Below are 22,701 nucleotides of genomic sequence, written 5' to 3' on the forward strand. Positions count from 1 at the left end.
AAGTTTATAATTACGAACCTTTGTATCAATTTTGTATTTAATTGTACATTTAGAAATGTATTATCATGATGATGAGATTTTGTTTGGATTATTATTAGTTAGCACTAATAGGTACATTAATGGTTCGAGACTACAGTACTGAGGAGGCCCAGAAAACTGTGCTCAGGGAGTGGGCTAATACTGCTTTGAAGTCATCCCCTTTTCTGTCACCCTCGCCCCAGCAGCATAGCTGCCAAGTTATCCCTTTTTTAAAGGGATTTTCCCTTATGCTGAATAGGCTTCCTCGCGAGAAAAGGGAAAACTTGGCAGCTATGCCCAGCAGACATCCAGCTTTTACTCTACCAGCCCAGCTAGATGATGCAATTCAGCTGGGGCTGGAGAGGCAGATGTTGCTGGGAGCTGCTGAGTCATGGCTTCAGTCGTGCAAGAAGGCAAGAAGCCTCAAAAGTCCCACCGAGAAGCTGGCAACAGCTGGCGGCTGGTTCCTCTTCCAGTGTTCCTGGGGGTCTTCCCAAAACTGGTGGCTGGGAAGACGCGACACAGGAACTGGATGACTAAAGCTTCTTACCAACCACACTTACCAACCAATAACTCAGTCTAGTGCCATGGTTCCCAACGTAGGGCACGCGCCCCACAGGGGGGCAATTTGATTTTTAAGGGGGACAGACAATTTGAGAATGGGTTATTAACAGTGAATGGCCTTTTAGGCTTCCTTCACTTTTTGAATAACAAGAATTATATGTCATTATTATGACTAATAATTTTGAATTATGGTGCTGGAGGAGACTCTTGAGAGTCCCATGGACTGCAAGAAGATCAAAGCTATCCATTCTGAAGGAAATTAGCCCTGAGTGCTCACTGGAAGGACAGATCGTGAAGCTGAGGCTCCAATACGTGGGCCACCTCATGAGAAGAGAAGAATCCATAGAAAAGACCCTGATGCTGGGAAAGATTGAGGGCACTTGGAGAAGGGGACAACAGAGGATGAGATGGTTGGACAGTGTTCTCGAAGCTACAAACATGAGTTTGACCAAACTGTGGGAGGCAGTGCAAGACAGGAGTGCCTGGCGTGCTATGGTCCATGGGGTCACAAAGAGTCGGACACAACTAAACGACTAAACAACAACAACAACAAAGTGGGGCATGGCCAAAAAAAGGTTGGGAACCACTAGTCTAGACTCTAGTGTGATCATCACATCACATAACACTTGCAGAAATCCTAGCTCTTTGCCATGCTTTTAATCCCAAATAGCCTTTTGATGACCTGTAAAATGTCCATTTGTTGTTGTTTGTTTGTTTGTTTGTTTGTTTATACTCCTAAGGGAAGCAACACTTGGACAGCAGAGTGAGCAGGTACACAGGTCGTTTGGTCTCTTGTGAGATGGATTGTATTTAAATGATAGTAATAATTCATATGAGATGCAGGTGGCGCTGTGGGTTAAACCACAGAGCCTAGGGCTTGCCGATCAGAAGGTCGGCGGTTCAAATCCCCACAACAGAGTGAGCTCCCGTTGCTCGGTCCCAGCTCCTGCCAACCAAGCAGTTCGAAAGCACCTCAAAGTGTAAGTAGATCAATTGGTACAACTCTGGCGGGAAGGTAAATGGTGTTTCCGTTTGCTGCTCTGGTTCACCAGAAGTGGCTTAGTCATGCTGGCCACATGACCTGGAAGCTGTACATCGGCTCCCTCAGCCAATAACGCGAGATGAGTGCCGCAACCCCAGAGTCGGTCACGACTGGACCTAATGGTCAGGGGTCCCTTCACCTTTAATAATTCATACATTTATATTTCTACATATATGTTAGCATATACTAATAATTGTTAAAAATTGTTCATACCTAGCCCATCTGGCTGGTTCCCTTTAGAGAGAGAGAGAGAGAGAGAGAGAGAGAGAGAGAGAGAGAGAGAGAGAGAGAGAGAGAGAGAGAGAAGTAGCCACCCTGAAGTTAATTCAGTCTCATCAATCTCAGCCTAGAGACCGGGGAGCGGAGACTAGTCAATGACTCTAACTCTATAATGCTTTCCGGTGTTTTCAGCAGAAGTATCCAGTAGAAGCTACCAGTCTGGTCTGTGTTCCTTAGAAGAGGAGCAGCATAATTATATAATACATAGGAAGCTAAAATAAAAAAGTAAAAATGAAAAGGGATACCCAGTGATTCAGCTCAAGTTTTTAGAAAATGATGTTTACTAGACATATCCGTGATTCGCATTCACCCTGCACACAATATTGTTACCAAAAACTGAATGACATTTTTGAGAGGAAGAAGGGGTGAATTAATATCTATCAGGAACACGGGGGGGGGGGGGGGGACAGACAGGCGGATAAAGTTCTACATCAGGAACAAGGGAGGGGGAATCAGATCAACTTTACCCGAAGGCTGACGTGGGAATCAAAAGCCGCCACAGGGTAGAATGGAGCCCACTCTGATTCATGCCAGGTGGGTACAGAGCCCAGAGGGTAGCCCCCCTCCATCTCCTCCTAGGGGTATGAGGTGGGACCAGCAGCTCCTCCTGTAGGGACAGAATGTGTGTGTGGGGGGGGATGCTGCAAGGAGCACGCCATAGCCATTGCTGCCGATGCAGCAGCAACTCTTAGTTGGTCTTTAAGGTGCTACTTAGTCTTTCTTGGGTAATTCCTCTCTAATTATCCCAAGTAAAAAAGCTTTCAGGCCGAGGGAGCCAGCGTTCGTCCACAGACAGCTTTCCGGGTCATGTGGCCAGCAGGACTAAACTGCTTCTGGCACAACGGAACACCGTGACGGAAACCAGAGCGCACGGAAATGCCGTTTACCTTCCTGCTGCAGAGATACCTATTTATCTACTTGCACTGGCATGCTTTTAAACTGCTAGGTTGGCAGGAGCTGGGACAGAGCAATGGGAGCTCACCCCACCACGGGGATTCGAACCAGCGACCTTCTGATCGGCAAGCCCAAGAGGAGAGCCAGTGTGGTGTAGTGGTTAAGAGCGGTGGACTCGTAATCTGGGGAACCGGGTTCGCGTCTCCGCTCCTCCACATGCAGCTGCTGGGTGACCTTGGGCCAGTCACACTTCTCTAAAGTCTCTCAGCCCCACTCACCTCATAGAGTGTTTGTTGTGGGGGAGGACGGGAAAGGAGAATGTTAGCCGCTTTGAGACTCCTTCGGGTAGTGATAAAGCGGGATATCAAATCCAAACTCTTCTTCTTCTTCTTCAGTGGTTTAGATCACCCTGCCACCCGCATCCTGATTTACAGTATGCTATTTTGGGTTGATCTCTGCAATGAGCTTTGGTTGAATTCAAAACAACAGAGTACTGTATTGTGTCTGAAGAATTTCCTCCAATGAAGAACTCACTCAGTTCCAAATATTTAGCCTGATGCAGCTTAAATCTCTCTCTCTCTCTCTCTCTCTCTCTCTCTCTCTCTCTCTCTCTCTCTCTCTCTCTCTCTCTCTCTCTTCCTTCCTTCACTGTTGCTGGTACTGAATTACCCTTGTTGGGCAACCTATCGTAGTCATCTTTGTTTCCTGTCGCATTGAAAATATTAATAGAGTCCCTAATTTACTCAAGAGAAGGATGCTAGACATCAAAGGTATTCTTGGAGAGAAGCAGGGGAGCAGCAGTTAGGCAGGGAGTCATCATTTCCTAATAACTTGCTGACGTGCAATCTACCATGGCTGGCAGATAACGGAGGGTATAAAAAGGGATGGAGAGTGAATGGGCATCAGTTGAGAAAAGGCAGAGGTGTCTGCAGCCGACTTGTCCACTCACACCACAACTCAGTTTGGAAGAAGAGATTCCTTCAGAAAGCGGAATCATGGACCAAGAGGAATACCGACAGAGAGGTGAGCAAATGGATGAGGTTTTGCTGGAATTCCCACTGGGTTATGATACGGTAGTACTTTATAAACTCAAATGATGCTTATGTTGCTGTTGTTGATTATGTTTACTGTTGTTGTTGTTGTTTTGTCACATTATTATTATTATTATTATTATTATTAGGTTCATGTGACTTAAGTAGGTTGCGTCCATTAATTTCAGTGGTCTCCTCTTAGCAGAACATTGGATGCAATCCATTATTATGATTTCTAGAACATGCTCGGTTTTTTTTTGTAATTTTGTTTTTACACTGTGCTTCATTTTGTGATTTTGACAAAAGTGGTATTAAAACATTATCTGTCCATTCATCCATCTGCATCTATCTGTCTAACTATACATACATATATACATGCATACATACATAAAATAAACAAAGGTGAAACAAAACCTGCTATTATTCCTAATAAGAAAACGTGCTCCATTCGGTCGGGCTACCAGTACACGACATGTGGTGAAGTGCTGTGGGGCGGGTCCACTCAGTAGCAAGTCCCGGTGAGTTCCACAGGGCTTACAGATAAATGTGCAGAGGACTGCAGCCTTGGACTCCAACTCCCATCAGCCCCAGCCAACATTGGCAATGGTCAGGGTCAATGAGACCTGAAGTCCAGTGACCACCAGTTCCTCATTCCTCCTTTACAAGGTTATCTCATGTATGTTTCTTCGGAAGAACCACTGTGTTAAACCAATTTAATCCCCCCCCAATATAATTTTTATTAAGTCTCCAACTATATTTCAGAGCACTTGTCATCATATATCCTTTTTTTTTTACATGCAAAATTTCTTTTTGACATCCCTCACCCCTCCTTTCCTGATGTTTGTTTTTTACTCTTTTTTATCAGCTGTTTTTATTACACACATATTTTTTATTATCTAAACCCCACTATCATTAAATCTTTCAGTAATCCACAGCTCATATTTCAAATCCTGCTTGTGACTTCATATATTGGTGATAATTTGATAGATATTCCTTCAGTGATTTCCAGTCCTACTTAAACACTTTATTGTTATGTCCTCTTATTAATTTGGCAGTTATTTTCGCCGTTTCAGTATATTCCATCAGCTTCACAAGCCATTCCTCCTTAACTGGCAATCCTTTCGTTCAATCAATTTTATTGATAGATAAGGACACGTAAGATTGCAATGCAGTCCTCAGGAGTAAGCGTCCAATTGTCCTCAGTGGGGCTCACACCCTAGTAAGCAGGTGTAAGTATTGCAGGCTTAAACCCTCCTTGGTTCATGGCTTCCAGAACAGCATTGTGAGAGCTCTGGCTCCATCAAAAACTGTGAAGTTGACATCAGGCGACACCGAAAGAAATCTCTGTTTGCGGCCATTAATTGGTAGTGACTGATTCACCCATGCAAGTCGTTGTTTTGATACCGTGGTGATGTAGGGCTGTAGGGCATGTAGGGCTGAACTGACCCCGAAATTGATAGGAAAAGCTGTCTCTGAGTTCACAACTGCTTCTTCTTCCAGGAAAAGAGATGGTGGACTACATTTGCCAGTACCTGACCAGCCTTAGGGAGAGACGGGTGTCTCCTGATGTGCAGCCCGGTTACATGAGAGACCAGCTGCCAGACAGTGCTCCTTTCGAGCCAGAAAGCTGGGACAACATCTTCAAAGACATTGAGAAGATAATCATGCCTGGGGTAAGGACTTCTAGTGAGATGCAACAGCAGGTGTGGTCTTGCTTTCATCCCCTAAACAAGTCCTTCCTTGAGACCCAATTCTAAGGACCTGTTTGGAAGACTGTCCCTAAAGGAAGGGCAAACAGGGACATCTCTCTCCTTTCATAAGAACCTGCATGAAAGTAGCCTCCCAAATTTTCTCACACGCTCATATGAGTTCAGCACAAACAGTTGGGGCTGGTGAGCATTTAATAATAATAATAATAATAATAATAATAATAATAATAATAATAATAATAATAATATAATTGTCAGAGGGTCGTCGTGGCTACTCTAGAGTAACTCCGCTTGAGTCCAGTTTGTCTTTAAAGACTTTTATTGTGCAAAGTATTTACAGTGCAGAGATAGCGTAAAACATGACCTCTCATTCTGAATCAGAATCCGGCAATGGCGTACGTCTGTTTCTACGCCAGCAAAGTAGTCTGGGCACGCCAAAACGCCTCCCCCTTGACCTGCGTCACGGTGCTCTCCTTAACTCTTGCGCCGGAATGAGCGATGCCCTCTCAGCCTCCTCCTGGTCAAGGCGGTGGAAGGGCTCTCCAGCATCCTTGAGCCCTTGCCTACATCTCTCCTCCCCTGAGCTTTCCCATTGTTCCGCAAGCTGCCTTCTCTCTCCCTCTGAGTCTCTCCCCTCCCCCCCTGGCTGCTTCAGACCCAGTGCTGCTGCCTGTGCTTGGCGAGGTGGACGTTAGGATGATGGGGGCTGGCTCCCTGTAGGGAGTCACCCTTACAATAATAATGATTTATTATTTACGTAGTGAACCACCTTGAGATCTGTGGATGAAGGCTGGTATACAAATTAAATAATAATAATCATCATCATCATCATAATCTGTCAGACTCTGGCATTTGCAATATGGAGATGATGCTGTCCGACCTCGTAGGGTTTTTTTTGGTAAGGTACATGAAGCATTTTGAACATTTGAAAAGTGTGGTATCAATGCTCAGTAGTTTTTGTGATGATGATAGTAGTAGCTGGAAAATTAACAAAGGCATTCTGTATAACGGCAAGGTTGCAGATTCGATCCCCGTATGAGTCAGCTGCATACAGTGGTACCTCTACTTACAAATAACTCTACTTACGAATTTTTCTACTTACAAATGGAGCTCCGTCCGCCATCTTGGATGCGGTTTAGATAGGATTTTTTCTACTTACGAATTTTTAGATAGGGTTGCTTCGACTTACGAATTTTTTCTCCCAATGCATTCCTATGGGATTCGACTTACAATTTTTTCGGCTTACAAATGTGTGTTCGAAACACATTAAATTCGTAAGTAGAGGTACCACTGTATTCCTTCCTACATACGATAAATAATGAATAGAAACCAGAAGAAAACTGTACTGTGATGGCTTTCTTCTTAGAAAATCCGTATTGCTTCCTCTTTATGGATGGGTTTCCATTTCCTCTAAACAGGCATGTTTCGTTGAGATAAATGGTTTTGCTTTAGTGAGACATTTATCTACTACTAGTCTCACAGTCTTCTATTTCCTTTGACATGAATTAAAAATGCAAAGATGCTTCCATCAGATCTGAGATGCCCTCGGCGGGGACTGCGGTCCTCCCCCCTTTGCAGTCTAACAACCTGGGGTAAAGGAGGTTGAAGATCTTGTGCCTTTAATTCCGGGGTAGACAACTTCCCTCCTCCCAAGCACCACATCCCCCCCCCCCCCCCGGGAGCAATCTGCATGGCAGTGGTGGGTGGAGCCACAGCCCAAAGCGGACAGGGCCAAAGTCAAAGTGGGTGGAGTTTGCAAAGTAGGCAGGGAACTTTGAAAAGCAACCAAGAGTGACATGGAACTAAGCTGTAGGTTTCACACGCATCCTTTTAATTGTGCAGAGGATAGAACATTACTAGAAACAACAGAGAGGGCATTTACAGATGTGGCTCTCTGCTTTAGACCCTCCAAGTGTCCCTATTTTCCAGGGACAGTCCTGGATTTACAGAAGACGTCCTGGTTTCTGATTTGATCCTGGAATGTCCTCATGTATCTTTATATTTGTTGGAAGCTGCCTAGAGTGTCTGGGGCTATCCAGTTAGTTGGGCGGGGTAGAAATAGTAGAATTAATAGGATGTCCCTAGGATCTCCCTTAAGGAGTGTCTCCATCCCCATCGTTCAGCCCGGACACTGAGGTCCAGAGCCAAGGGCCTTCTGGCGGTTCCCTCACTGAGAGAAGTGAGGTTACAGGGAACCAGGTAGAGGGCCTTCTCAGTAGTGGCACCCGCCCTGTGGAACGCCCTCCCATCAGATGCCAAGGAAATAAACAACTGACTTTTAGAAGATGTCTGAAGGCAGCCCTGTTTAGGGAAGACAGCCCTGTTTAGGGAAGTTTTTAATGTTTTGATGTTTTATCGTGCTTTTAATATTCTGTTGGGAGCCGCCCAGAGTGGCAGGGGAAACCCAGCCACATGGGCGGGGTATAAATTATTATTATTATTATTATTATTATTAATTATTATTATTATTTTCATCTGAGAAATGTTGGAGGGCAAGTTAAGGTAACCTTTTGCTCCTTTTCACTTGTTTTCTGCAGTAATCAACCCTTTCTCACCCGACTCTTGTTTTTAACCCAGGTTGTCCATTGGCAGAGTCCACACATGCATGCCTACTTTCCGGCTCTCACTTCCTGGCCTTCTCTCCTGGGTGACATGCTGGCAGACGCCATTAATTGCTTGGGATTTACCTGGGTAAATGACACCGCTTTTCTTGGGAGTTTTCATGCTGCTCATTGATGCTGCTCAACAAAATCATGGTTGTCGACTGCTGAAAGACTTTGTACCTGATTAACCTTTTTAATATACATTTATTATATCAACGTTTGTTACGTTTAACTACCTATGTACATGGCTGGTATTATAATATCATAGCCTCTCTAAGATATTGTCTTATCTTCAACCAAGCCTTTGGCTGATTGATATTCTACAGCAGTGGTTCCCAATTAGCTAATTACTGAGGACCCCCTATATATCAAAAGCCAAGTCATGGACCCCCTACTGTTGAAAATTTCGATAACTATGGTAGTTACCTCGGCAAAGTAATTTTTTGAGCAAAATGTGGAGTAGGCCCTAATAAGCCAAGGATTTTAGGTATACAGTCATACCTTGGATCCCGAACGCCTTGGTACTCAGACGTTTTGGCTCCCGAATGCCGCAAACCCAGAAGTGAGTGTTCCAGTTTGCGAACGTTCTTTGGAACCCGAATGTCTGATGGAGCTTCCCCAGCTTCCGATTGGCTGCATGAGCTTCTTGCAGCCAATCATAAGCCACACTCTGGTTTCCAAAGTTGAATAGTCTTCCGGAATGGATTCCGTTTGACTTACAAGAGAGATCATTGTGCAACATCGGTAAAAGGGATGCGGGTGGCACTGTCCCTCTTGGGCTTGCTGATTGGAAGGTCAGTGGTTCGAATCCCTGCAACGAAGCGAGCTCTTGTTGCTCTGTCCCAGCTCCTGTCAGCCTAGCAGTTCGAAAGCACGCCAGTGCAAGTAGATAAATAGGTACCGCTGCAGCAGGAAGGTAAACGGCGTTTCCATACGCTCTGGCTTCCGTCATGGTGTCCCGTTGTGCCAGAAACATTGGCGGTGCCTGGAAATCGTCTGCCCTGCTCTCCCTCGTGTGAGGATCGATACATTGCTGCATATTGCTGGGCCAAAACAGTTATCGCAGTGTGATTTCAAAACCGATTTTGGCCACTATATTGACAAATTGCACGGCGCTAAAACGGACCATAAAATTTGTGATATCACAATGCAAAAATGACAAAAAGTTAGTTGGTGGGGGGGAGGCAAGGGATGGGGCCGTGGACTGTCTTGGTGTATTCTGCTGACTGACCCCCAGAGGTCCCTGGACCCCTAATTGGGAACCACTGTTCTACAGCCTCTTAAATGTGTCTGTGGGAAGAGGGGGGGTTTATTGTTTTGATTTACTTATTTACTTGATTTTATCCTGCATTTTGGTACGCGGGTGGCGCTGCGGTCTAAACCACTGAGCCTCTTGGGCTTGTCGATCAGATGGTCGGCGGTTCAAATCCCCGCGACAGGGTGAGCTCCCGTTGCTCTGTCCCAGCTCCTGTCAACCTAGCAGATAAATAGCAGATAAATAGGTACTGCTGCGTTGGGAAGGTAAATGGCGTTTCTGTGTGCTGCTCTGGTTCGCCAGAAGTTGCTTAGTCATGCTGGCCACATGACCCGGAAAAACTGTCTGTGGACAAACACCGGTTCCCTCGGCCAGTAAAGTGAGATGAGCGCTGCAACCCCAGAGTCATCTGCGACTGGACTTAACTGTCAGGGGTCCTTTACCTTTACCTTTTTATCCTGCATTTTATTCTGTGAACCGCCCTTAGATCTTATTATGAAGGGAGGTATATAAATCTAAATAATAATAATAATAATATTGTAGGAGTTGGATATTGGAAAAAAGTTAGTGCTACGGTGTTAAAAAATTATTTCTCAACAAGACCCTGCTCAATCAATCAATCAATTAAGTTCCATTTTTGTTACCCCCATTCCTTATCCCTAAATCACTTCTAGATAAATTCATATTAAATTAATTTCTTTCCCCAAATTACTATCCTTGGCAACCCAGATCATCCCTCTAATACAAGTCCTCCCAAATTCATTACTTTTGCAGAAGCACTTTGGGAAAAAGATTCAGGGTCAGTTCCTAACTGGGCTGAACACAAGTAGTATTTCTGCTACTCACTGGCAGCCCCCCCCCCCCAATTAAAGCCAGCCTTCAGTGACACTGGTTACTTATGGAAAATCTTATTAAAACATATTATTATTATTATTATTATTATTATTATTATTATTATTATTATTATTATTTAAAGCGCTTATTTGCTTAGGCAAAACAGCTTCTTACAGATTTACTCTACCATACTGGTACATGATGTTAACACTAGAGGGCAGTCATGCAAAGTGTTTTAACAGAATACTTCTGTAGATAGGGTTGGGGAAGAAATCCAGTAGTTTTCATTTTAATGCAATTTTATCTAATTTGCTCTGATAATGCAAACCGAAAGGCCCTGATGCTTTTATTATTATTATTGAGTTATATTGCAAATGCATACAGATCAAAACTTTTAAACATGAAAAGAAGAAAAAAGATTTTAAAAGGTTACAAAGAACTAAAAAAAAGAAAAAAAGAAAAGCAGAAATCTAAATAAATTACATAAACTAATACAATTAAATCTTAATGAAGCTAAGCAAAAATCATAGATGGATGCTTTAAAATTTGCACTTCTCCAAATGTGACAATGCAGTTTTCCAGCTAAACAAAATACATACAAAATCACAAATATGAGCTTACATGCAAAAAAACAAAACAGAACCCCATCATATTAAGCGAAATTGCTTTGCAGAAATATGCATGTGAAGAAAACTTGCATACAAAGATGTGCATGCCAGGAGAATTTGTATTAAAATGATGATGATTTTTCACAGGGATTTCAAACAAACCACTAACTGCTATGGTTAAGGGCTGAACTTAAGAGTAGGAAAAAAGAGAAGCTGAAACAGAGATTCAAGCATCCCTACTCACGAGTAGGCTGCAGATCTAGCAGCTTCCCATTCCCTACACAATGCATATTCTTTCATCGGTAGGCTTTGACCCAGTAAAAAGAGATCCTTTTACTCATCCTGTATCTCTTTCACACTTGCAGGCATCCAGCCCAGCCTGCACAGAACTGGAAATGAACATGATGGACTGGTTGGCTCAGATGTTAGGTCTCCCAAATTTCTTCTTGCATCATCATCCAGACAGCAGGGGCGGAGGTATCCTGCAGGTAAGTAGCTCAGGAGGGCTGCGTGTTTTCTTTGGTTTTAGTCTGAACATGCTCACAACTTCTAGTGCAAGAGAGGGCGAACCAGGGGAACTCCAAAACTCCCATCAGCCACAGCTAGCATGACCAATGGCCATTGATGATGTGAGTTCATCAGTATCTGGAGGGCCACCATTTCCCTACTCTCTCTCTCTCTCTCTTTTTTTAAGCCTACGACACTCAGTATTCCTCGGCAGTCTCCCATCCAAGTACGAACCAGGCCTGACCCTGCTTAGCTTCTGAGATCAGACAAGAACAGGCATGTTTAGGGTAGTATGGCCATAGACATCATTTCTCTATTATTGTTCTACCATCTTGTTTGGACATCTGCGGAATAGTTTGTGATGTGCTTTGAGCAAAAAATAAGCTATATCTATATCTATATCTAATATTTTATATATTTTACAATCACATAGCCAACATACAACATAGAAACAAGACCCCAGAGAATCTCCTGCACTTCCCTCCTCCCCTTTGTGGGTCCTATTGTTCATCATTTCCTCCTGCATCTTTTATAATAATCCAAATCTTTTACCTCTCCATTGTGTCCAAAATTCACCATTAAACTACAACTGTTATTCTAATCCTACTAACGATTTTAACTGTTTACAATGGCTTTTAAGATAAATTATAAATTTCCCCCATTCCTTATTAAAATTTTGGTCTCCCTGATTTCTGATTCTTCCGGTCATTTTAGCCATTTTGGCATAATCACTCAATTTGATCTGCCATTCTTCTCTGGTAGGGACTTTATCTTCTTTCCATCTCTGGACCAACAACATCCGCACAGTCTTTTCTAAAAAGAAGCATTATTATAAACGAGAGAGATTAATATCATTTCTTAGAGCAAACAGTAGGTGTCACTATTGGCCCATGATGAAATGATCCGTAGATCGCAACCCAACCTGCAGTGGGGACAAAATGAATTAGCAGTTTGTAGATTAAAACAGCAAGGTACAGTTTTCCAGCGGAAGGAGCCCGTAGCTCAGAGACACAGTACAGGCTCTACATGTGGAAAGCCACAAGTCCAATCCCTGATAATTTCAAGTTAAAAAAAGGAGATGGCAAGTACGTAGATGGCAAGAAAAACCTCAACCAGCTGCTATTCAGAAAGCTTTAGCTGAGCTAAATAGTCTGACCTTTATTACTTCCAGACAGAGGCGTACCTAGGCTTCCTTGCACCCTTGGCAAGGAGCTCTACTGAAGCACCCAGGGGAGCCTCTATGCTTCACCCAGCCACCCAGAGCAGTGGCGGAGTGGCCCAGGGAGCATGTAAAGTACTACACTTGGGCAAAAAAAAATATGAAAGGCACAAATACAGGATGGGTGACACCTGGCTTGAGAGCAGTACATGTGAAAAGGATCTAGGAGTCTTGGTAGACCACAAACTTGACACAAGTCAACAGTGTGATGCAGCAGTTTAAAAAGCAATTCTGGGCTGCATCATTAGGAGTATAGCATCTAGATCAAGGGAAATAATAGTAACACTGCATTCTGCTCTGGTCAGACCTCACCTGGAGTACTGTGTCCAGTTCTGGGCACCACAGTTCAAGAAGGATATTGACAAGTTGGAATGTGTCCAGAAGAGGGCAACCAAAATGGCCAAAGGCCTGGAAACGATGCCTTATGAGGAGTGGCTTAGGGAGCTGGGCATGTTTAGCCTGGAGAAGAGTAGGTTAAGGGGTGATATGATAGACATCCTTTTCTGCTGCTCCCGAGAAGCGGACACAGAACAATGGATTCAAGCTACAAGAAAGAAGATTCCACCTAAACATTAGGAAGAACTTCCTGAAAGTAAGAGCTGTTCGACACTGGAATTTGCTGCCAAGGAGTGTGGTGGAGTCTCTCCTTCTTTGGAGGTCTTTAAGCAGAGGCTTGACAGCCATCTGTCAGGAATGCTTTGATGGTTTTTCCTCCTTGGCAAGGGTTTGGACTGGATGGCCCTTGTGGTCTCTTCCAACTCTATGATTCTAGGATTCTATGAGGGGGCAGGGCTCCTAGCCTCCAATATTTCTCTGGTGAAAATATGGACGTCCTATTCAATAATAACTGGACAGGCGATAAATGATTTGCTTTGGCCTCTGGCTCCAGTCACCATTGCCATGTGGCCTGGGAAGGCTACCCAGAAGCAGGGGCGGAGGAAGGGGTGTGTGGTGGGGGTGTGTCTCCCCAGGTGTCACCAGTGAGGGGGGTGACAAAATGCCGGGTGGCACTCACTGTGGGGCCTGGAGCGCCCGAGCCACGTGTTTCTCCTGGGAGTGACGTGATAGTTTGGGTGCCCGCAGGCTCCGCACTGCCCCAAACAGTCCATCTGCCGCATGCCCCTCAGCTGTAGGGCGGCTGAGTGGGAGGAGGCAGTCAGACTCTTCAGAGGCCCCGTGGAGTGTCGTGCCCCAGCTTGCCCCCCCCCATGGGCAGCTGGCCCCGTCCCTGAGTGCAGGGCACGCACGCTGCTCCAGGCTCCCGATTGGCTTGCTCCGCTGCTGCCCAGAAGTCAATATGACCGTCAGGCTGAAAAAGGTTACCCACCTCTGGGGTCGAGCAATTGTGATTCAACACTTTTGCAGTGCATTTCGCCATCGGAACTTGAGTTAGTGGTGCGGAGGTGCCAAATCCACTTTAATTGCGTAGACTGAATATACCAGTTTGTGACTGAATCGCAGCCATGAAATAGTGACAGTCTGGAAGGGGCCTGGATATATAAGGGAGCTTCCTATATACCTGTGTGTGTTTGTCATATAGGTTGCTGTTAATAATAAGGAGAGTTTCTTTCTTTCTTTCTGCAGAGTACAGTTAGTGAATCAACCCTGGTCGCTCTGTTGGCTGCAAGGAAGAATAAAATTCTGGAAATGAAGGAGTCTGAGCCAGGTGCAGACGATTCTGCTCTGAACTCTCGTCTCATTGCTTATGCCTCAGATCAGGTAAATGAGAGAGTGTGTCTATGAGTTAGGCCCCATCTGGACTATACATTTAAAATAGTATTGTACTGCTTTAAACAGTCACGGTTTCCTCCCAAACATCCTGGGAACTGTAGTTTGTGATGGATGCTGAGAGTTGTTGACTCCAGTTCTAGGCACCACAGTTTAAGAAGGATATTGGTAATAAGGGCAGAAGACGGCCAAAATGATAAACGGTCTGGAAACCAAGCCTTATGAGGAATGGTTGAAGGAGTTGGGTATAATTAGCCTGGATAAAAGGAAACTTTTATGTTATGATAGCCACCTTCAAATATCTACAGGGCTGCTACACAGAAGATAGAGCAAAATTGTTTCCTGCTCCTCCAGAGGGTAGGACTCGAAGCAGTGGGTACTCATTCTGATTTGTTTGCAAGGAGGTTAAATTCCCTTGCATCCATGCCTTAACCCACATTTTCCTTATCACAAAAAAGTCTGATCTGTTGGGGAAGTGGGTTTGTTGTGCATGACTTCCCGATCAACTCTGATCGGGCAACATGAATTTAGCTGTTTGGATGCCACTCAAAAATATCAACAGTCTGGAAGTGCCCCGTGTTTTTGATGCAGGCCTGCATGTCTAGGGGTGTGGGTTTTGGAAAAAGAAGGATGCATAAAGGTAAAGGACCCCTGACAGTTAAGTCCAGTCACGAACGATTCTGGGGTTGCAGTGCTCATCTCGCTTTACAAGCCGAGGGAGCCGGTGTTTGTCTGCAGACAGTTTTTCTGGGTCATGTGGCCAGCATGACTAAGCTGCTTCTGGCGAAACCAGAGCAGCGCACACAGAAACGCCATTTACCTTCCTGCCGGGGTGGTACCAATTTATCTACTTGCACTTTGACGTGCTTTTGAACTGCTAGGTGGGCAGGAGCTGGGACCGAACAACACCTATCCTTTAAAATATATAGGCTGAATATATGCACCAAGGACAAATCGGGTCAGGCCTTCAGCCAAACTTAATTGTAATTGTATTGACTAAATAGTGTTGTAGTATGGGCTCCTCTTGACCAACATTACCAGCAGATGATTCCCTGGAAATTCCTTGCTTGTCTTCTCAGGCTCACTCCTCAGTAGAAAAGGCGGGTTTAATTTCCCTCGTGAAGATGAGATTTCTTCCTGTGGATGAGAATTTTTCCTTGAGAGGAGAAACCTTGAAAAAAGCCATTGAAGAAGACAGAAGCCGTGGCCTGGTGCCCATCTTTGTAAGTTTTGTTCTCTATATACTTGGAAGGCTATTGGCCTTGATGGTTCTCCTCTACTTCCTTGGTTGAAGTATTGCTTCTGAGTGTCAGTTTCTGGAAACCACGGGAAAGGAGACTGCTCTTGTGCTTGGTTTCTGTGTGAGGTTTTCTCAGAGGCATCTGGTTGGCAACTGTGAGAACAAGATATTGGACCAGATAGATAGATAGATAGATAGATAGATAGATAGATAGATAGATAGACAGACAGACAGACAGACAGAAAGCTAGAACAGCAACTTCTTTAAGGAGCATAAAACTATGGTTGAAGAAAGACAGGTGACACTTTTCAGAGCTGAAGGTTGTGGAAGCCCTGACGTTGTTTAGAACATGTCCAGCCATTCCCCCATCGTTCTGCCCGGACACAGGTCCAGCGCCAAGGGCCTTCTGGCCGTTCCCTCGCTACGAGAAGCCAAGCTACAGGGAACCAGGCAGAGGGCCTTCTCGGTACTGGCACCCGCCCTGTGGAATGCCCTCCCACCAGATGTCAAAGAGATAAACAACTACCATACTTTTAGCAGACACCTGAAGGCAGCCTTGTTTAGGGAAGCTTTTAATGTTTAATGGATTATTGTATTTTAATGTCTGTTGGAAGCTGCCCAGAGTGCTTGGGGAAACCCAGCCGGATGGGCGGGTATAAATAATAATAATGATTATTTATTTATTTATTTATTTATTTATTTATTTATTTATTTATTTCCATCTCTGGTTAAAACAAGTTGTGCAGGTTTTTCTAACACTTGCAAAACCTGTTTTATCAGCAGCTGAGCAATGATGTCTCTCCCGTATTGCCTTCAACTCCCTGAAAACTGATGGCCGACTTATCTCCATCCTGCGAGTGGACTTTTTGTTAACCAATGAATTTGTGTCTCTGGTGTTTTTGCATGTTCTGCTGTGCTTTCTTGACCACTCCCTGTTTTTGTCTAGGTTTGTGCAACTCTTGGAACAACTGGAGTCTGTGCTTTTGACAGCCTTTCGGAGCTGGGACCCGTATGTAAGTAGTCTCAATACTTCTCAAAAGCAAATATCTGGTTCTAGATTTTATGGCAATACAACAGCTTGCGCAAGTATCAGCTATTGCACAGGAATCAACTGTTGCGCAACAAGCTTCCACTAGTGCAATTGCTGCATTAGATCTCGTTGTTGTGCAGCCTTTAAATTTGGTCATCTGCCGGTGCAAGGGCAGACAGAGAAGATTCAGTACATCTCTATACCTTCTCAAACATCACCTTCATTTGCTCATTAGGTTCTAAAGAGGGACTCTGGCTTCATGTTGATGCTGCCTATGCTGGGACGGCGTTCCTCTGCCCAGAATTCAGAACATTTTTGACTGGAATAGAATACGCAGATTCTTTTACCTTCAACCCTTCCAAATGGATGATGGTTCACTTCGACTGCACAGCGTTCTGGTGAGTGTGAGGCTCAAAGCTTGCGCACACGTGAAATTCTAAGTCTCTGAAATTCCCCCCCCCCAATGACCAATTATTCCCCCCTGGTCCCCAATTGTATAGGATCAAGGATAAAAACAAGCTGCAGCAAACCTTCAGTGTTAATCCCATCTACCTCAGACATCCCAACACGGGGTCAGCCACAGACTTCATGGTGAGTAAACTGAATACAAGTGGAGGGCTGTTCTAGACCAGACACCAGATTTCTGTGTTTGTTTGCAAAATAGCAGTAGGGGGCTGATTCTCTCCTCCCATAACTTTTCTCCCATAACAAATCCCCAGAAAATTATTTACCTCCTTAGGCAAAACATACACCATCATAATCAGTAGTAGTTCTCACATATTAGTCTTCTTCTTTGGCGATCCTTCGTAGCCGAGTAAGATTGTCTTCCATGAACACAGTCTTAACAGTAAGTCCGTAACTGACTGTGGAGGCATAGCTGCCAAGTCTCCCGTATTCCCCGGGAAATCCCCATTTTTCCAGCTGTTCCTAGCTGAAAAAACGGATTTTTTTGTTTTTCCCCAGTTTATTCTGGCGCGGCGGCCGTTTTGGAACTGGGCGGAGCATGCTCAGAAGCAACTTTTGATGCTGCTCTGCCCAGTTCCAAAATGGCTGCAGTGCGACTTCTGGCACGGTGGCCATTTTGGAACTGGGCAAAGCAGCATCAAAAGTCACTTCTGAGCATGCTCCGCCCAGTTCCAAAATGGCGGCAGCGCTACTTCCGGTCTGCTACTTTCGGCCCGGTCCCTTATTTCTCCGACAGCAACTTGGCAGGTATGTGTGGAGGCCAATTCTGGATCCACACGTCCTTCCACAGTGGGGACATAGGTTTCCGGGTGGGAGTTGATCACAGTGAGGGTTTGCGAAACATGCCTTCTTCTTAGCACGTTTCTCCCTTTCGTCCTGAGTTTGAGCATCTTCAAAGTCCATGAAATCGTTGGTAAAGACTGTTCTCCATTTGGAGCGCTCACAGGCCAGTGTTTCCCAGTTGTCAGTGTTTATACTCCTTTTTTTTTTTGCCTTGATAGAGTCTTTAAACCTATTTTGTTGACCCCCAGCATTATGCTTTCCATTTTTAAGTTCGGAATAGAGTAGTTGCTTTGGAAGACGTATTAGTCTCATATATGTCACATATTAGTGTGTGACATATGACTCCCATCAAATTATCCTGGGAACTGTCATTTGTTAAGGGTGTTGAGAGTTGTTAGGAGACCCTTATTCCCCTCACCGAGCTGCACTCTTGGGAAGAAGAATTGATTGTTGAACTGCTCTGAGCACTGCACCTCTGGGAGGGGAATAGGGGCTCACCTAACAAAAACCCTTAATAAACCACAGTACCTAGATTCTTTTTTTTAAAAAATCAATTTTTATTAGATTTTCACTTACAAATCAATTGGATCAAACCAATTATTCCAAATTATACAAATATATATCTATTATGCCAAATTATAAAATTTTTGCTTCCCCATGCTTCAAATTCTGAGGCTTCTGAATATCGATAATTGACGCCATTCTAATCAAAGTTCCAAGTTCTTTCCGGTCCCTTTAATCCAACATAGTCCAGATCTTTTCCAACAGTTCTAATATTATTATTCTCTTCCTCTTATCACAGCCTCTGAGATGTTTTCAGGCGAGATTTACCACAAAGCCTATGTTTCTGTGAGGTGTTCCTAGATTCTTTTTTGGGGGGTGGAGAAGCCATGACTGTTTAAAGTGGTATCCTAGTGCAGCGTTTCTCAACCGCTGTTCCGCAGCACACTAGTGTGCCACGAGACGCTGGCTGGTGTGCCGCGACGTGCGGCGACGAGAAGGGCGATTTGCATTGTCACGTGTCTGGCGGCCGCCAATAAACAACACTAACCTGCCGGAAAGCAATATTTCTCCTCCTCTTTCCCAAAGGTCAGTGCAAACGAGCCTGGCGGCCGCCAATACACACCTCTGACTCGCCGGAAAGCAATATTTGGCAAGTGTTTCTTGCAGTCATAATTATAATATAGGGCGGCACAGAGTTAAATTTTTTAACTTTTTTAATGGTGGTGTGCCTCGTGATTTTTTTCACGGAACAAGTGTGCCGTGGCCCCAAAAAGGTTGAGAAACACTGTCCTAGTGCTTGAAATGTATAGTGCATATGGGAACTCGGTTTCTGAAACGAGATGGGCTGGGCTCAAATGTGTTTGGAGGGCATGCCTTGTGGATAGGAAGGCCTTTGCCTTAATCTCACTAGTGGGGAATTCTCCAGTTATTCAGTCATGAGGGGGATATTTACTTATTTGCCTGATTTATATACTGCAGATTTATAAAAATTTGTACATTTGTAGATCTCAGAAGGAGGCACCACTTTTTATTTGTTCTCTGTTTACCGGGGGGATACTAGGAGAGATTCCTGGACCCGGTCTCTGTTTAATTCTAACTCAAATGAGGCCTTGTGGGCATCTAGTCTCTGTTTGGACACACACAAAATGCAGACTGTGGCTGATGGGAGCTATAGTCCAAAACAGCTGGAGGGCAACAGGTTTGGGGAGGTTGCAGGAGTGTGTTATCGGAAACGCAGACAGATGCATGAGCTTTCTCTGTTGCCGAGGTACAGTCGCTCCCCATCAATAAGTAGAATGAAATCCCATATATGTAGCTTTCGTGCCCTTGGCAAGTTTCAACATCCTACCCTTCTCCACCTTTTTCTCCTAGCTAACCTCTGGCTGTTGTTTGATTTACAGCACTGGCAAATCCCACTGAGCCGAAGGTTTCGTTCTCTGAAGCTCTGGTTTGTGATCCGCTCGTTTGGTGTGAAGAAGCTTCAAGACCACGTCAGGCATGTAGGTGAACTGGAGGTGTAAATGTGTGACTGGGCATGGGCGAATCTGTCAATTTTGGTTTCTCATTTCCCCCACTCTTAAGCGCAGTTCTAATAAAAATCCATCGGCGCTTTTGTATGAATTTCTCCTAACAATATATCCAGCTGGGATAGCTCAGTTGGTAGAGCATGAGACTCTTAATCTCAGGGTTGTAGGTCCGAGCCTCATGTTGGGCAAAAGATCCCTGTGTTGCAGGGGGTTGGACTAGATGACCCTTTGGGTCCCTTCCAGCTCTACAACTCTATGATTCTATACACATCTTTGCTGGCAACTTTGTGTAATATGCAGAACTTTGGCTAATGAGTCAGATAAGAAAGCAAGCTTGCTAGCCAGCAGCCAGGCACAGTTTTTAGATGCCAATGGTGTGTAGGTACCCCAAAGTTTCTCCAGCATTTCTGTATGTTAAAATGTTAACTACTTAAAGCTTTGAGGGTGGTCAGGGACGTCTCTTTTGTTCTGGGCAAGATTATGTTTTCATTTTAATTCTGCATCCTATGACTTTTGCACTGCTCTGTTGGAAATGATAATTGCTTATGCTAAAACAAGAGGACAAAATGATGTCCTCTTTTTAACAGAAGAATGGAGGCCATTGTGGATTACCTATCAAAGTTAATTCTCATGAAATCACGGGCAGGATTTGAGATATGAGCAATGGAAAAATGTAGAAAATGGATTTTGCAGGCTTAAAAAATAAATGTAGATGCGTGTTAATGCAGATATTAAGGGGGAAATTAAAAAAATCAAGGAAGGAGGTGCAGGAAGTCAAGAAGAAAATGTGTAAAAAAACAAACAAACCAATACCTAAGATTGGAGTTATGTAATAATTTGGAAGATTTAATAAAACTCATTGTAAAGCAATAATTTCTTATGCTTTTTTGGAAACTGTAGGGCACTGAGATGGCCAAATATTTTGAGTCACTGGTTAGAAGTGACCCCCTGTTTGAAATCCCTGCTAAGAGACACCTTGGACTGGTTGTGTTTCGTTTAAAGGTAAGAGCAAAAGTTCCCCCTCTAGAATTTAAAACAACCCACTTCACCCCCCCCCCAAAAAAAACCAGCTATGAAGAAAGAGCGTAGGAGAGAATGAATCACTATGAGCATCTCTACCATACATCTCCAATGGAAGGCTGAAGGGGTGGTGGTGGTGGAATATAGCCAGGCCATTAACAAGGCTGCTCCATATCCCTCAGTGTGGATACAGTCTAAGTTACTGGCTGTTTCCACATCCTAGTTGCTATGGGTGAGGGAGAAAAATCCGCTAATTCATCCACTTCAAGTATAACTTTATAAACTTCTATCATGCATACACACTCTCCACCAAGTCATCTTTTAATAGGAAAAAGCATAAGTTAAGTTCACAGACCTGATTTCACTGGCTATGATGGGAATTTGTGCATTCAGTTGCATGGCCTCTGTCCTTGGTGCTGACCTTTAAAGCCCTCAATGGCCTCGGCCCATTGTGTCTCTACCCCCATCGTTCAGCCCGGACACTGAGGTCCAGCTCCGAGGGCCTTCTGGCAGTTCCCTCCCTGCAAGAAGTGAGGTTACAGGGAACCATGCAGAGGGTCTTCTCGGTGGTGGCACCCACCCTGTGGAACGCCCTCCCATCAGATGTCAAGGAAATAAACAACTATCTGACTTTTAGAAGACATCTGAAGGCAGGCCTGTTTGGGGGAAGTTTTTAAATGTTTGATGTTTTATCAAGTTTTTAATATTCTGTTAAGAGCCGCCCAGAGTGGCCAGGGAAACCCAGCCAGTTGGGCGGGGTATAAATAATAAATTATTATTATATTATTACTTTGAAAACAATTTGTACGTGGATTATCACGATATGACTATCTTTCGAAAACAGGGCCCTAACTGGATGACGGAAAAGGTCTTAAAAGATCTGAACAAATCGGGAAAGCTCTTTGTTATTCCGGCCACGGTTCACGACAAGTTCATCATTCGGTTCACTGTGACGTCTCAGTTTACGACCCGAGAGGACATTCGACGAGACTGGGCCCTCATCCAACAGGCCGCGGTGCAGGTCTTAAACATGCACCATCCGCCCAAACCTGTCGCCATCTCAGAGGAAGGGGTACAAGTTCCCAACGTGATAACCAGCCCCATTTCTAAATCAACAGGCGCTGCTCCTTTTTCTTACTTGGAGGAAGATGAAAGCAAAAGGTCCCAGTGCAAAATAACTGTGCAGCCTCGAAGAGGCTCTCTAAGCCCTTCTCCATGGTTGTTTGGTGAAAACGTCACCGTGCCCGAGGATCCTCATTTGGACGACTGCTTCACAGAAGGCGGCCTGAGCCCCACCAGCCACAAAGTGCCCTCGTTCTCTGTCCAAAGCAAGAAAAAGACAGCCCGCTCCCTCAGTGTGCCGACAGCTGGCTTTTGGGAAGCAGGCCACCCAAAGGCCATGGGCTTGGAGGTCCCCGGGAAGAGCGGACCTTGCGCTGGCGAGAAACTCCTTTCCCAATTGCCCAGAGAGATACTGATGCTCAAGAAAAGCGCCCTGAAGAAACACCTGAAATTTTACAGCGTGCCCAGTTTTCCGGAATGCACGATTCAGTGTGGGCTCCAGCTTCCGTGCTGCCCTCTACAGGCCACCGTGTAGTCATTCCTCCAGCCTCAAACGACTGGCCCCCTCCTCTCTCCTCGAGGCAGCGAGAACCAAAGCCTGCTTATTCTCATCCAATGCAATAATCTACGACCCTCTCTAATAATATATAAAATAATTATATTAGTTACAGAAGACTGTGCTATTTTTTTTAAAGCCTGTATATTTAATAAGTTTAAAAGAGAAATAAAACTATTTAGCATTGTGCCTGGCATTTCATGTTTCATTGCAGATGAAACTTC

At 44.5% G+C, this 22,701-nt stretch overlaps 1 protein-coding gene across 1 annotated transcript; it reads left to right on the forward strand.

Annotated features, from left to right (window-relative positions):
* Positions 1-3,714: 3,714 nt before the first annotated feature.
* Positions 3,715-22,663, forward strand: HDC (histidine decarboxylase). The gene is made up of 12 exons (XM_035131156.3): positions 3,715-3,820; positions 5,329-5,501; positions 8,115-8,228; positions 11,203-11,325; positions 14,148-14,282; positions 15,371-15,514; positions 16,478-16,544; positions 16,797-16,959; positions 17,062-17,152; positions 19,714-19,812; positions 20,740-20,841; positions 21,704-22,663. Exons 1-12 carry the CDS (start codon positions 3,793-3,795, stop codon positions 22,454-22,456), a joined length of 1,992 nt encoding a protein of 663 aa, XP_034987047.3. The 5' UTR covers positions 3,715-3,792; the 3' UTR covers positions 22,457-22,663.
* Positions 22,664-22,701: the final 38 nt, after the last annotated feature.

This window comes from Zootoca vivipara, chromosome 13, assembly GCF_965207765.1.
Source record: "Zootoca vivipara chromosome 13, rZooViv2.hap1.1, whole genome shotgun sequence".
Classification (NCBI taxonomy): Eukaryota; Metazoa; Chordata; class Lepidosauria; order Squamata; family Lacertidae; genus Zootoca; species Zootoca vivipara.